We start from the raw sequence: 15,347 nt of genomic DNA on the forward strand, positions 1-15,347 counted from the left end.
ATGAACAACACCATGATCCCCAACAACAGCTCTAGAGCCACTAGGACCAACATCACTGCTACCACCATCATCATTATTATCACAAACAGCACCACCACCAGCAACATCACTACTTTCACCTCTATTATTGCCACCACCACCACTACTACTACCATCATCACAACCACTACATTATTACCAGCACTACCACTACTTTCTTAAGCATTGGTGTAAGTGAACTACCATTACTTCTGCAACATTGCCACTAAACCAACTCCATTACAACAATCACCACCAATACCACAATCATTACCATTATCATCACTGTCTCTTCTTTCCCTACTATCATTACCACTACCCAGGGCTGGCTTTGAGGTGGTGCGAATGGTGCGGCCGCACCAGGTGCTGACCTGGATTGGGGGGAGGGGCGCCGTGTTTAGCAATAAATACGAAATTTTCAATTTAAAAACACCTGCTGAAAAGTCCCTTGTGTGTCCAGCCTTCAGGAAGCAATTAAAATGTCATGGTGCCTCTTGTGATTAATGTTCCTGCTTGGGAGATAGATTGGAGTTTTGTCTAGCAGCAGCTTTGACTCACCATAAAGTAGCATAGAGGGTTAATATGCCTTCTGCAAAGAGCAGAACTATATTTTATGTGGCTAGCTGAGTAGATTAGTGAAGCAAGCCTTTACAAGCGCTTTAAACAAATGAATGTATGTGAAAGGGAATGAGAGATGAGGGGCACATTTTCGGGGTGGTAGTTAGGGAATCCGAGGAGGTGGTTATGGGGGGGGGGGGTGCTAAAAAAGACTGTCGCAGAGGGGGCCACCAGCATTAAAGCCGGCCCTGCCACTACCACTACCATTAATACCTCCATCACCATTATCAGGGCCTGTTGTTAATCACTACCATTATCATTGCCACCTGTCACATAACCACTCTCACCACTATCACCAAGACAAGATGACTACTACTGCTATTGTCACCTCTGTTAACACTACCATAGCCAGTCTCAACAGTCACTACTACCAACAACATTTCCCTGAAAACCACTTCCGTTATGATCATCAGTACTACCACTACCACTATCACCACTACTACTGCCATCACCACCATGACTTCTAATCCCATTATCACTGCATTAGTGGGTGCACTACATATAACAACGCATTTTCATGTGTTTGTGGAAGAACATTACAATTACCACTCAAACCATTACCAGCAAAGTCATTACCACTAACACCCCCATCATAAGCAGGGTCAACACCAACACCATTACCATCACTCTTACCACGCCTATCATCATTGCCACTACCATTACAATTATTACAGTACCATCATCGTAGCCACCACATCTATTACCTTCACCACCATTACCAACAACAGTATTTGCTTTACCACCACTTCCATTTTGCCACCATTACTATCATTTTTACATCCATAATTATCACCACCACTATTACCATTACTGTTAATACCAACAGCACAGTTGCTAACACCATAATTTCCACCAACACTGTTACCTCCATCACTATGACTACTACCACTACCCACCAGGGTTACCCCTTCGTGGCATGCTTCATCATTGGGTTTCTTCCTGTTCTACTACGGACGGGCATGCTACGACCTACTGAATACGTGTGAGCACTGATGTATTCTATTAAATGTGAATCACAGGAGGGATAGGAGTGGTAGGGTCTTGTGTGAGTTAAAATACCTGTCTCCTAGTAATTCCAATGATTTCATAGATCTCTTGAAATCAGTATAATTAAAAAGGGGCTGCGGAAGTGGGGGATGTAATGTACCTGACTTCCAAGTCTACATGTTTCGGAGCCTTACCCCTAGGCTCCTCTTCAGGACCAAGGTTGACTCCCGGGTGCCATTCCTTGTTTGACTACCTCTAATCGAAGCAGAATTAATACATGCTCAGTGATATGGTGCAATTCACCTAACTAATGTGGTGTCATAAAATGATACCTATCGTTTATGGTGTCCGTCATTGATACATGTGGAAATACAAGAGAGGCATAGTTATCATAGCCAGGTCTGGCTAGGATAGAACTTCATATAGCAAAGAGGTATTGCTCTGTGACATGGCCTGCTGATCTATATTTCACAAGTATCGAACATGAAGTTCAGGTCTGGATATACAGGCAAATGAATTTATATTCATAGGGTCATTTGGCAAAATTGTCCTACTGTCATGGGTAACGTTAGCCCCATGCTTTCAATGTCCTTGTGACTTTTATTACTGTGGTCTTTTCACTATTTGTAATGGGGGAGCGTGCATGGGTTTGGATCCTATTAAGGGTGCTAATGTTATGTTATGTTATGTTATGTTATGCGTATTTATATAGCGCCTAACTGCCCTAAGGCCTCGTAGCGCTTCAAGTGCCATCGCAAAGATGAAACTATTTCTATTCGTTGAAGAATTTAGGTTTTAAATAACCATGTTTTCATGTCCTTCCTAAAGGAAGTTTCTTGAGAATTGGATCTTATACTGAAAGGCAGGTTGTTCCACAGCACAGCACCTTGATATGCCAGTGATCTTCCTCCCCATCTTGCCTTCCTAACCAACGGTACCATGATCAGGTTAGCTGATGAGGATCTGAGTGGCCTAGCTGGAACATAAATCTGTGCCAGTGTTTTAAGCATTTCAGGACCCTTATTAAAGATGGCCCTGTGAATATGACAGAGGGCCTTAAACTGAATCCTCTCTGCAACCGGAAGCCAGTGTAAGGAGACGATTCCTGCTCTTATAGAGTGTTGTTTAGGGATGTTTAAAAGTAGGCGTGCCGCGGCATTCTGTACTCTTTGTAGTCTTTGGATAACAAATTTAGGAGATCCTATAAACAATGCGTTGCCATAGTCAATTCGCGAGCCTATCACCGCCTGGATGACCAATCTTCTGGCCAAAAAAGGTAGTATTGTTAGAACCTTTCTGAGCATCCTAAGCAGGGCAAATGAAGTTCATGCTATTCTATTGGCATGTTGTGCCATTGATAGTAGGGGATCCAACCAGACGCCCAAGCTTTTAATAAGGCTTTTGGGAGGAGGCAGAGTGGAGGCTCCGTCTAGATTGCTGGACATAGCTAAGGGCTTATTATTCCCAAAGTACATCACCTCTGTTTTTTCATTGTTAAGCTTCATTTTACTACCCGCCATCCATGTAGCCACTGCTTCCAGGCATGGTCCTAATGCCGTGCCCAGGTCTGGTCGGGCTTTCGAGAAGGAGACAACTAGTTGGGTATCATCTGCATATGAGACCAATTTTACTCCAAATGGTTCTACGATCCCTGCCAAAGGCCGCATATAGACATTAAAGAGTAGCGGACTCAGCGCCGACCCCTGAGGAACACCGCAAGTACTGAAGGTGCGCTTAGAGATGTAGGATCTATCCAGCACCTGAAAGGATCTACCATATACATATGAGTTGATCCATTCTAGTGCCGTGCCCGCGATTCCACATTCCCGTAATCTAGTTGCGAGGATGCTTAGATCAACTGTATCAAATGCTGCGCTCAGATCTAAAAGGATGATTGCGGTCTCACATCCGTTATCCATCCTTTTTTTTGCTTCTTCCGTGATGGCAATCAGTGCGGTTTCTGTTCCATGTTTAGGCCTAAAACCCATCTGAGTATGATGTAAGAGTTTTTCTTCCTCCAGAAGCGTAGACAGCTGGCTATGTACATGCTTCTCTGTCAGTTTAGCCATTAAGGGTAGCAGCGAGATTGGTCTATAATTATTCAATATTTTAGAATCTGCATTGGGTTTTTTCAGCAGAGGTTTCACATTTGCTTGTTTCCAAGAATCTGGCACCCTACCAGAAACTAATGAGGTGTTAATCAGTTTAGTGATTAATGGGCCTAAGATGGGTAATCCCATAGTTAAAATCTGGGGGGGCGCAGGGTCCAACGGGGATCCTGATTTTATTGAATTCAGTGATTTTTCCACTATATCCAAACTAATAGGCATAAAATTTGTAAAGCGGATGTCCTCCTGCTCTTCCTGATGCCCTAATAGTTTTATATTCATATAGTTGGGTTGCTTCTGAAAATCTTGTCATACTAACATGGATACATTTATTACCATGTTTTTTGTGTCTTAAAACTTTATTTACCCGTGGTTCCTTCCACAGGTTTTTATGTTGTAGAGTATGTTATTGCGCACATAAATTATTATGAACGTCTGGTCTTTTTCTCTTCTTCTAGGCCGGTTTTGTTCTATTTGGGGATTTTTAATAGTCTCAATTCTCAGACCCTCCTCCGAGGATGATATGAATTTGGTATCTGATTCTAAAGTAAGGAATCTGTGGCTAGATGTCTCTATCAGATGAACAAGTTACTTACTTTCGGTATTGCAATATCTGGTAGAGACAGGACCTAGCCACAGGTTCCTTAACAACCCTCCCATCCTGCACGCTCTGCAAACCAAATCCTCTTTTGTCTCACAGATTATGGAATTCATATCCTGAATTGAGAATTAAGTGACTATTTGACACAAGGGTGTCTTTTATTTTAGAACACTATTTTGCTAGGCAGTTTCTTTATGTGGCTCCACGTTTTGAGTGCGGAAAAACAGTAACAGAAGAAACTGACGTTGGAGAGGAGGTTACATGGACTCTGTTGACGCCACACCTGGTGGACGATGTCAGTACGGAGTCGCACGACACCATCTTCCGACCCGCAGACATGCGGGGGGAAAAAAAGTTTCCAGATCTAGTCTCACACCTGGGGAAGATTCTAAACTAAGGAATCTGCAGCTAGATTCCGTTACTACCAGATATTGCATTACCAAAGGTAAGTAACTTGTTCGTCACTACCAACCACCGTTATCCTGTGTTTGTGTAATAGATTTACCATTACAACCCCTGCCATTTTCACCTTTACCACCACTACTTGTCACCCCCCAATATCAGCACCACTGCCACCTTTACTACCACCATTACTAAAACCACATTATTAACACCATGATTACCACCACTACCAACATTAAAACTACTGCCACAAGCACATCACCACTGTGAGAAATTGGGTTGGTGTGAGCCCTTCTCAAGCAACAGCCACAATTCTTGTCAGTGTGAACCACTGAAGTCTCTAAATCAACCTGTGCTTGATCTTATGGTAGCTTGGCACAAAGCAGTCAGGCTTAACTTCAAGGCAAAGTGTAAAATATTTATGCAATACGCAAACAGCAATTAAGTGAAAACACAACACAAGAAAAATCCCACAGCAATCTAGAATAATAGAGTCAGTTTTAATAAATTATTTGATGCCAAAACAAAAAAAATCCAGTTAGTAGATCTAGAGGTATGGAGTTTTAAAGGTTTTGTAGAAGTCAAGCACAAAGAAGCAAAAAGCTCCAACCATGGTAATCTGGTCACAGTAGACCGGGTCCATGTCACAAGTTCAGGCCGACCCCAATGGAGCGTGGGCTGGATACAGATCTGAGTTCAGTCCGCCCGACAAAGCATTTTGTGGCCTGGGCATCAAGATGCAAAGTCCTTGTGTCGAGCTAAGCGGGCCAGCGTTGAATCGATGAAGAGCTGCGATGCGATGTCTGAGAGTTGAGATGCATAATGCAGTGGAGGAGCCGAGAAAGCCGTTGGTGGGAGCTTCGAGGCAGGGTTCTGTGTCGTCGACGAGGAAGCAGCTGGGCCTGCAAAGGGTTGTGTTGCTATGCGTCGACACAGCATCTGTGTCAAAGGAGCCACCTGGGCTTGCGATGCATCAGTACAGAGGACAAGATGAGTTGCGCTGGGCCGATGTCGGTGGCAAGTTGTGCCTTGCTGCATAGAGTTACTTTGACTTGGAAGAAACCTGGTATGTCCCTGTGGCTTAAACAGGGGTCAACTTACTGACCCTTAGAGATTTCCTGGAGTCCCGGGTCCATGCAAACAGGCTGGAGTCAGCAGGGCAGCTCACAGCAGCAGAAGTGTCCTGGGGCAGCAAAGCAGTCCTTAGTAGAGCACGGCTTGGGTAGCAGGATCGGCTTCAAAGGTGGGCAGACCTTGCTGAAAGAGTCTACAGGTCCAGAAGTGATCTGAAGAGTTGGGTCCGAGGGTCCAGTAATACCTGGTACCAGCTTTGGAGATGGAGAAGCTTTTAAAGTCTTCCCTTGCCAGAGGTGTCTAGAACTTCCTTCCTCCCTGCCCTGATCCCAGCTTGTCTGGGGGCGCAAAAGACTAGTGTGAAACCCTTTGTGAGCGTGCTGCAGCAAAGTATTTATAGTGTGGCAGGTGACAGCTCCTTCCCCTCATCCTGACAGAGATGACCCATCCTCACAACACTTCTTCCCCCTTTGTTTCACTGTGTGAGGGAATTAATCCATGAAGACCAACTGACAGCTACACCTAGTCATGTGACCCAGGATACAGGTTGCATGCAGCAAATGGCTGGGACAAGAAAATGGCAACTTTCTAAAAGTGGCATTTTCAAAATTATGACTTAAGATCTGTCTTTACCCTTAAAGAAGGTTTACATTGACAATTCTTTAAATACCAAGCTCGTCATTCCTACCTACTGGAAATCATCACTTATTAAACGTAATAATGTAACCCAATGTTATCCTATGGCGGAGGCAGGCTTTGCAGTAGTGAAAAACAAATGTAAGAGTTTTTCACTAACAGGATATGCAGAATTTAATAGTACATGTCCAACTTTGTTAATACACTGTACCCTGCCCTGTGGGCTGAGTAGGACCTACCCAAGGGGTGACATATGTAATAATAATAAAGGAGCAGTAGGCTTGGCAAGGGGTTATTTTGCCAAGTCAAATTGGCAGTCTAAAACTGCATACAGGCTGCAATGGCAGACCTGGAACAGGTTTTAGGAGCTACTTAAGTGGGTGGCTCAGTAAGTGCTGCATGCCCACTAGTAGCATTTAATTTACCAGCCCTGGGTATATGGTATACAATTTTACTAGGGAAGTATAAGTAAAATAAATATGTTAATCAGGTGTAAGCCAATTTTACCATGTTTTAGAGAGTGAGCAAAAGCTCTTTAGCACTGGTTAGCAGTGTTGAAGTGCACAATGACCTAAAGCCTACAAAAATGAATTCTGTAAAATAGGAGGGGTGAAGGCAAAACGTTTTGGGGAAGACCACCCTAAGGTTGACAGGTCTAACAACCACCATTACCACTACTATTATTACAATTACCATCATCATCTCCACTGCCACCAGTTTCAAAACCATTACTACCAACATTTCCACTGCCATTACTATTGCCACTACCGTTTTCTCAACTGCCAGCATTATCACTATCAATACCACCACTAGCCATGTCACCACCATTACAACCAACTGTAGGAAAGTACCCTCTGGCATGGTTATCCCCACCTTTTGCCTGCTATCAGTATGCTTAGACTGTTTTCACTGGGATCCTGCTAACCAGTGATTGTGCTCTCTCCCTCTAAATTTGGTTGCCTAGGACTTTGTGCACTCCACAATTGGTGTACTAGTGCCCCTTTATAAATCCCTAGTATATGGTACTTAGGTACCCACGGCATTGGGGCGCAAGGCCCACGGGCTGCAGCATGTACTGAGCCACCCATGGGAGCCCATGCAAAATGTGTCTGCAGGCCTGTCATTGCAGCCTCCCTGAAAAGGTGCATGCACCCTTTCACCACATGTCACTGCACCAGGTCACTGTAAGTCACCCCTATGGTATACCCTCCTAGCCCAGAGGGCAGGGTGCAGGTCCCTGTGTATAAGGGCACCCCTGCATGACCAGTGGTGCCCCTGCAAACTCTATTCCCATTGCACTGGACTTCCTAATTTGCGGGAAGCCATTTTACGTGTGTACTGGACACAGGTCACTATCTGCGTCCAGCTACATAATGGTAACTCCAAACCTGGGCATGTTTGGTATCAAACATGTTGTAATCATACTCCAATACTGTTGCTAGTATTGGTTGTATGATCCCATGCACTCCGAGGGCTCCTTAGAGGACACCCCAGTATTGACCTTACCAGTCTTCTAGGATTTTCCAGGCAGCCCCGCTGCTGCCACCCCCTAGACAGGTTTCTGCCCTCCTGCTGCTTGACCAGCTCAAGCAGGGGAAGGCAGAACAAAGGATTTCCTGTGGAATAGGGAGGCAACACCCCTTCTCCCTTGGAAATAGGTGTTTCAAGGCTTGAAAGAGGTAGCCTCCCCAAGCCACCGGTTTGCTTTGAAGGGCACATTTGGTGCTCTCCTTGCATAAAATAGTTTGCACCAGTCCAGAGACCCCCGCTCCCTGCTCTGGTAAAGAGCTAGACAAAGGAAGTGACCACACCCCTGACCATCACCACCCCAGGGGTGGTGCCCAGAGCTCCTCCAAATGGCCACTTGATTCCACCAGCTTGAAACCAAGATGTGCAGAGGCCCCTGGGGGCCTCTGAGTGGCCAGCTCAGGCAGGTGACGTCAGAGACCCCTCCTGATAGGTGGTCACCATGCTAGGTGATCAAACCCCGTCTTAGGGCTATTTAGGGACTCCCTGGAGTGTGGGTCCTCAGATTCAACATGCAAGATTCCACCAGGACTTTTGTGCATCGTTTACTTCTACTTCTGGCCACTGGAACAGCAACTGGACTCTTCAGTAACGGACAAGACTGTAACTCCTGCGACGACCTCGCTTTGCAATATTGTTTCTCCGGCTCCTTCCTGTAACTGCAACATTTCCCCAACTGTGCATCCTCTGGGGTCAGCGAGACTACAGCCTGCACCAAGAAGTAAGAAGGAATCTCCCTTGGAGTGAAGAAGTCATCTGCAGGCACCTACAGCAATGACGTCTGGTTGTGTGGATCTGCTCTCCTCTGGAACCACGTGGATCCTGCATCACAGATGGTGCTCTGGAATGGTCCCCTTGGTCCTTTCTGCCAGATTTCCAACTTGGGACACAGTGAGCCCTTGCCTCTCCTTGCAGGACAGTACCTCTATGCAAAGCAACTATTGAAGCTACCAAGGCTTTTTGTCTCCTGCTCCAAGGGATCTTCAGGCTTCGAGTAGCCCCGGCCCCCAGCACTTCATCCTGCCAAGCACAATCTCCTCTCTGCTGCTTCAGGGATGCGGGAGTCCTCTTCAGGAGTCCCCTGAGCCTTGCTGGTCCTCTTTGGCCTTGCAACTCTTCTTTTGCTTCTTCTTGCAGTTGCCTAGGCTTGTTGGTGGTTCTCCTAACCACTGACCATCTGCAACTAGACAACTGACATAGGACACCATCTGCACCACTCCAAGGACTCCTCTTAAGCTCCTGGGCTCTACAACTGGTCTTCTTCCCCCGCCAACCCGGTTCTTCATCCACAGAAGGGTGGGTAGTGGCTCCTGCCCCTACCGGACACTCCATCGTGGACTGGACTCTATCCCCTTCTTTGCAGGTCTTCTTCTTCCAAAAAGCACCTTTGATTTTTTTTTGGACTGGGCATGCTCTTGCCCAATCCTTTTTCTAAATCCACTTGTTAGTTCTTGGGAAGACCAAGTCATTACCTCTGCTCTCCTGGTCGCTGGGAGTCACTGAGGTACTCACTTCTTGGGGTGCCTAGTTATTCCAGCTTCCTTTTACCAACTCAATATCCTTGGGTGGGGTACTTTACTTTGCATGCCACTATTATAGTATATGGTTTATGGTTTGGTACTTCTTTAGGGTCCTAACTATTTTTCACTAATTCTTGCCAATGCTTGTTGTTTCTTGTGCCAATTCCTAATTATTATTTTGTGTGTGTATATATATATATATATATATAGGCCCTAATTATAACATACTGCCTACCACCGCCAACATACCGCCACGGCAGCTACCATCAGTCTGCCATATTATGAGCACTGCCTGACTTCCGCCACAATAAGGGCAGTGTTCATAGTGGCAAAGGTGGTAACCTGGCGGTGCTAACACCAGCACCGCCACACCAGTAGAATGCCGCCAGCCGTATTATGACCAGTAATACGGCCTGGCGGTGTTCTTCTGGCGGGGCGCTGCTGGCGGTAGCAGCACCTCTTCCCGTTTCCTGCCGGAAGACCTCCTTACCCAAGGTAAGTCATCTTCTGACAGGGGAGGGGGATGGGAGGGTGGGGGGTGTTGTGTGTATGTGTCTGAGTGTGTGCATGAATGTTGAGTGTGTGTGTGAATGCATCTGTGTGTGTTGTTTGCGTCATATGCGTGTGAGTGAATGCGTGTAGGAATGGTGAAGTGAGTGTGTGTCTGCATGTCAGTGTGTGTGTAAGAATGTGTGTGAGTATGTCTGGAAGTATGCCTGAATGAATGCTTGTTTTTTAGTATGTGAATGAATGCATGTACGTCAGTGTAAGTGAATGGGTGTATGAGTGGTGCATGTGGGTGTCTGTGCTTGTATGTGGGGGGCGCTGTGACTATAGTGGGGGTGGGGAGAGAGGGGGTGATGTGTGCATGTGTGGCTTTGGGGGGTGGGGTTAGTTGTGTGGTGTGTGCATGTATGGGGGTGGGGGGTGAGTGAATGGCTTGTAGGGGGGGTGAGGGGTGAGTTTGGATGGAGGGGGTGGGGGGGCGTCAGGTGAGTGTTGGTGGGGTGGAGGAGCTGCCTACCAGTGACAAGAAAGGAATTCCCCGTCATCGGTAGGGCCTACCACCATGGTTAAGCGGTGTTGTTAACGCCACGAAAACCATGGTGGTAGGCCAGCTTATAACGCCATGGGTGGTACTATGTCGGCCTCCGGCTAGAGATATATATCTGCAGCCCGGTGTCTCATACCGCCATGGCAGTATGAGTGGAGAAGTTGCGGGTTGGCTGCAGCCAACACGGCAATCTCATAGGGGGTCATTCTGACCAGGGTCGGCGGGAGCACCACCGACAGACCGGCGGTGCCCCGCAGGGCATTCTGACCGCGGCGGTTCGGCCGCGGTCAGACAAGGAAAACCGGCGGTCTCCCGCCGGTTTTCCGCTGCCCTTGGAATCCCCCATCCTGTTCCTGGCGGTTCGCCTGCCAGGAACAGGATGGTGGTAGGGGGTGCCGCGGGGCCCCTGCAGTGGCCATGCCAATGGCATGGGCACTGCAGGGGCCCCCGTAAGAGGGCCCCACTGTGTATTTCAGTGTCTGCAATGCAGACACTAAAATACGCGACCGGTGCAAACTGCACCCGTCGCACCCCTGCAACTACGCCGGCTCAATTCTGAGCCGGCGTCCTCGTTGCAGGGGCATTTCCTCTGGGCCGGCGGGCGCTCTTTTGGAGAGCGCCCGCCCGCCCAGAGGAAATGTCTAAATGGCCGCCGCGGTCTTTTGACCGCGGTGCGGTCATTTGGCGGCTCCCTCCAGGCGGGCGGCTCCCGCCGCCCGCCGGGCTCAGAATGAGCCCCATAATGTCTTACCGCCACATTATACCGCCAGGGACATAATGATCACCATAGTGTGTACTTACCTCCAGTTGGGGGACTGCCCATAAGTTATTTAGTGTTGTGTTACTATAATAAAGTATCTTTATTTTTGAAACACTGTGGTTCTTTCATTTGTGATAAGTTTGTGTGTGACTATTGTTGTGTTGCATAAGCTTTGCATGTCTCCTAGATAAGTCTTGACTGCTCATCCACAGCTATCTCTAGAGACCCCTGGCTTCCTAGACGCTGCCTACACTCACTAATAGGGGTTGCCTGGACCTGGTATAAGGTGCCAACTCCATAGGTGTCCACCACACACCAGGGCAGCTTCCTACACCAACAGTAAAACCACCATTATCATTGCCACCACTGTTACAATAACCACAATAAACATTACTGCTACTGCCAAGATAACCAACACCACTGCTACCACCATTCTCATGACTATGACCACCACTGTCTCCACAATCACTACTACCACTAAGAACATTCCCCCAACGCCACTAATACTACTATCATCACTACTACTGTCACCACTTCTACGACCATCACCACCACAACTTCTACCACCATCATCCCTTCATTAGTGCGAGCATTACAATACATTTTCATGTGTTTGTGAAACAGCATTACAATTACTCCACCACCATTACCTTACCTCTAACTTTCACCTAGGTCAGTGGTTGCAAGCTTGTTTTCCTTGCCACCATGTCATATCAGCCACTAAGTTATGCCACATATACTGCATCACACATGCTTGGGTTTGGATTTCTCGGATCCAGTGGAGCTAGAGAGGATATACAAGCTGAAGGGGAGGACCAACCACCTCCCCTCCCCCATCACCTCTAGTAGCCTCCAGTCCTGAACTTGTCTAAAGTATTACTCATGCCATAATGCACACCTTTTACCAATTTTAGAGAGCCTTGCAGTTCCGAGATGTGCAAGGGCTGTATATTTTGACTGATGGGAATCCTCAGACAAGCTGCAGCCATGTTCTATTGGAAGCTGTGAAAATCATGAAAGAAAAAGACGTGACCGTTCACACAGTTTCCTTTAATTATTCCAACAGGTAAGACTCTACATTGTTTACAATTGTGCTTTATATAGGTACATTACATTAAAAATATATTATTATGAGTTTCGGATTACAAGTTTTGCAGAAACACCATAAACCATGCAATTTCTTTATGCACATATTTCTGTAGACAAAAAAAATGTGCCAGGCCAGAGCCAGGGAAAAACAATGCACAAACACAAATTCACATTGGTGTTCCCCATTTGTAAATAAACTACTACTAACTGGCGAGTAATACCGCACCCTGGAATTACTTAATTCGGAGCTATCCCTCGTTCTGGGTGCAATGTTATCAATGGAGTTTGCTTTGTAGCTTGTAAAAGGGGGAGTAAGTTGAATATGGTACTATGCTTTGCCCTAAAATAAGAATTCAGTTTTATGCCTCCATTGACTGATTTTGATGCTTAAAATCATAAACCTAAAATTAATGGTCTGTTTAATTAATTTGACTAGAATGAATGCTGATTAATCTAACGTAATCAGACTTCAATAAATACTGCTGCATTGCAAGCTGTTTGAATAGCCCCAGAGTCCCCTTAAGGTTCCTGTTTCTTACGTCATTTGATGTGTTTGTCATCCAACACCTATAAAATATTTTGCACTATATGCCCCCCTGAATATCAAAACCACAATTTTGATAGGACACAGTGTCAAAGAGAGAACATGAGAAGGGAAGTGGCCAACGCCGAACAAGATGCCCGCACTTTAGGTTTCCCCCGGCGAGAGGGTTTTCAACCTTGCAAGTGCTCTGGGATAAAGAGAGCTTGGGGCACCAAGGGCGTTGGCAGGGGCAGCCACGCTCCTTGCCTGAACCTGACTGACTACAGAGGAGCCTGACCAGCAGCTGCTTGACATCACCCTACAGAATCTACCTCAGCTGGTGGGTGCTGGGACAACACACTACATTCACGGCAGGCAAAGGGCTCCCGAACTACCCTCGCTAGAGCCACCATGAACCCTCACAGGGGGAGATCATCACGACCCTTCTTCATCCGGGGAATCCGATAGACACTGTGCTTGATGACAACAGGGTCTATGCACCACCTTAGCTGCAGTAACTGCACTTACAATGGGAGACCATAAAAGGAAGCCTGCTCAGTTCCTCATCGAAGGAGGAACTGCCCTTGCCACATGAGCCCCTGAAGTGGGGAGTAAGGAGGAGTACAATACCTGGACTACATCAGACTCCTACGATGCCTAGGAGGCACTTCACCTTCTCTCCCTGAGCTTCCACTTGCTCTGGAGCTGACCTCCACTAACCCTGGAGGGAAGCAACAACCTAGAAAGGCTTCACCTGTGCCATTGGTCACCGCAGAGGTGGTGAGGTGCCAGAGACTACACCGCACATCCCAGTGGCGTCCCCAGGAACACTACTAACCATGGGTCGGATGTGCTTGACAGGATAGGGGCCAAGTACCCACCGCTCAGAAACAGACAGCACCCTGTACAATGAGAACCCTAGACCCCCGGACAGGGGAGATGGAAAGGAGAGTGTACAGTAACACCAGTGGACTTCAAACTTGACTATATGCTGGTTTTGATCACCCCCACTAAGGAGACTCTGAAGACCAAGATTGACAAGGTCTTGATGGACTTTAGATTCCTCAGCTACAACCATAAGAAGCTGCCAAATGAGGTAAAAAACCATGACAATACCCTCGCAGAAACACACCAAGCATTGACCACCTTGTAACACCAGATGGAGGCATTGATTCTTAGGATGGACACCTTGAATAAGAGAGCCCAAGACATGGAAGGCTGCAACAGAAGAAACAGCATCAAGATAGTGGACCTACCTGAGGGGACAGAGTTGGAGCAGAAATGTTGCATACCTAGAGAACTGGCTCTCAACAACTATAGCGCCCCAAGGACCATCTCAATTCTGCACCATGGAGCGTGTCCACAGGGTGACTACCTGGCGCCCCTCTCCAGTAGGCATGGCCGACCAGTGGTGGCCCGCCTGCAGAACTATCAGGACCATGCCCTGATCCTGAGGCACACTCACAACTGCAAGTAATTATCGGTGGATAACACCCGAGTGGCAATTTTTCCAGACTACACCTTAGAGGTGCAATGCAAGAGAATGTCCTTCTTGGCTTTAAAAAGAGAACTCCAAGATGTCAGAGTGAAGTACATGCCACTGTTTCTGGCCAGACTGAAACTAATGATTGATGGTGACACTATTTTACAACAGTCCTTAGGCCACATGGGTCTAGCTAGAGGCACATAAGTGGTCACTGCACATAGGACTCAACCGCCGCCTCACAAGAGATGGTGGCTGTCACAGCACACCACGAGGGGCCCCACAAAACAGCAGGTGGAAAAAGAAAGAGCAGCAGCGAGGAGACAGCAAATGTCTTCCACTCATTGGCAACATTTTTTTACAGGAGCAACCCAGAATGTTCACGTGAACCTGGGTACAATTATCACAAAACATATATTCACAAGAAACTCATTTCCCTCAGTTTCTTATATTGTAGCAGAAATATCTTGCTACTGACTTAATCACTCCACAATTCCTGGATAAAGGCAAAAATCATGTGTTATAAATATCTCAAATTAGTCCACTAAATCCAGTACCAAAACATTTGTAACAACACAAGTTTATTAAAATAAGAAAAACATAAACTGTGAAGAGAAGTGGTGAAAAAATATGTGCTCCCCAAGAGACACTACAATAGAGGGCAATAAAATAATCGCTAGTATTTCTGTAATTCTTGATGTATCTCAAAACAGACAATCTCTTTGAGATACACGAAGAATTACAATTTGAGATATTTATAACAGATGATTTTCGTCTTTATCCAGGAATTGTGGAGTATTTCAGTCAGTAGCAAGATATTTCTTCTATAATATAGGAAATTGATGGAAAACGAGTTTCACGTGAATATGTGTTTCTGATAATTCCACTCATTGGCATCACAGGGCCAGAGTACGCACTCCTCTGAGGCTTTGAGGAGCTGATCTGGA

The 15,347-nt window shown here is 46.5% G+C and overlaps 1 protein-coding gene across 1 annotated transcript in view; it reads left to right on the top strand.

Moving 5' to 3' along the window:
* VWA3A (von Willebrand factor A domain containing 3A) overlaps positions 1–15,347 on the top strand; it is a 541,655-nt gene that overhangs the window by 423,945 nt on the left and 102,363 nt on the right. The window contains exon 30 of the mRNA XM_069210293.1: positions 12,220–12,371. Coding sequence (XP_069066394.1) covers positions 12,220–12,371 — 152 coding nt within the window. The remainder of the gene's footprint in view (positions 1–12,219; positions 12,372–15,347) is intronic.

The sequence above is a fragment of the Pleurodeles waltl genome, chromosome 10 (assembly GCF_031143425.1).
Source record: "Pleurodeles waltl isolate 20211129_DDA chromosome 10, aPleWal1.hap1.20221129, whole genome shotgun sequence".
NCBI classification, from domain to species: domain Eukaryota; kingdom Metazoa; phylum Chordata; class Amphibia; order Caudata; family Salamandridae; genus Pleurodeles; species Pleurodeles waltl.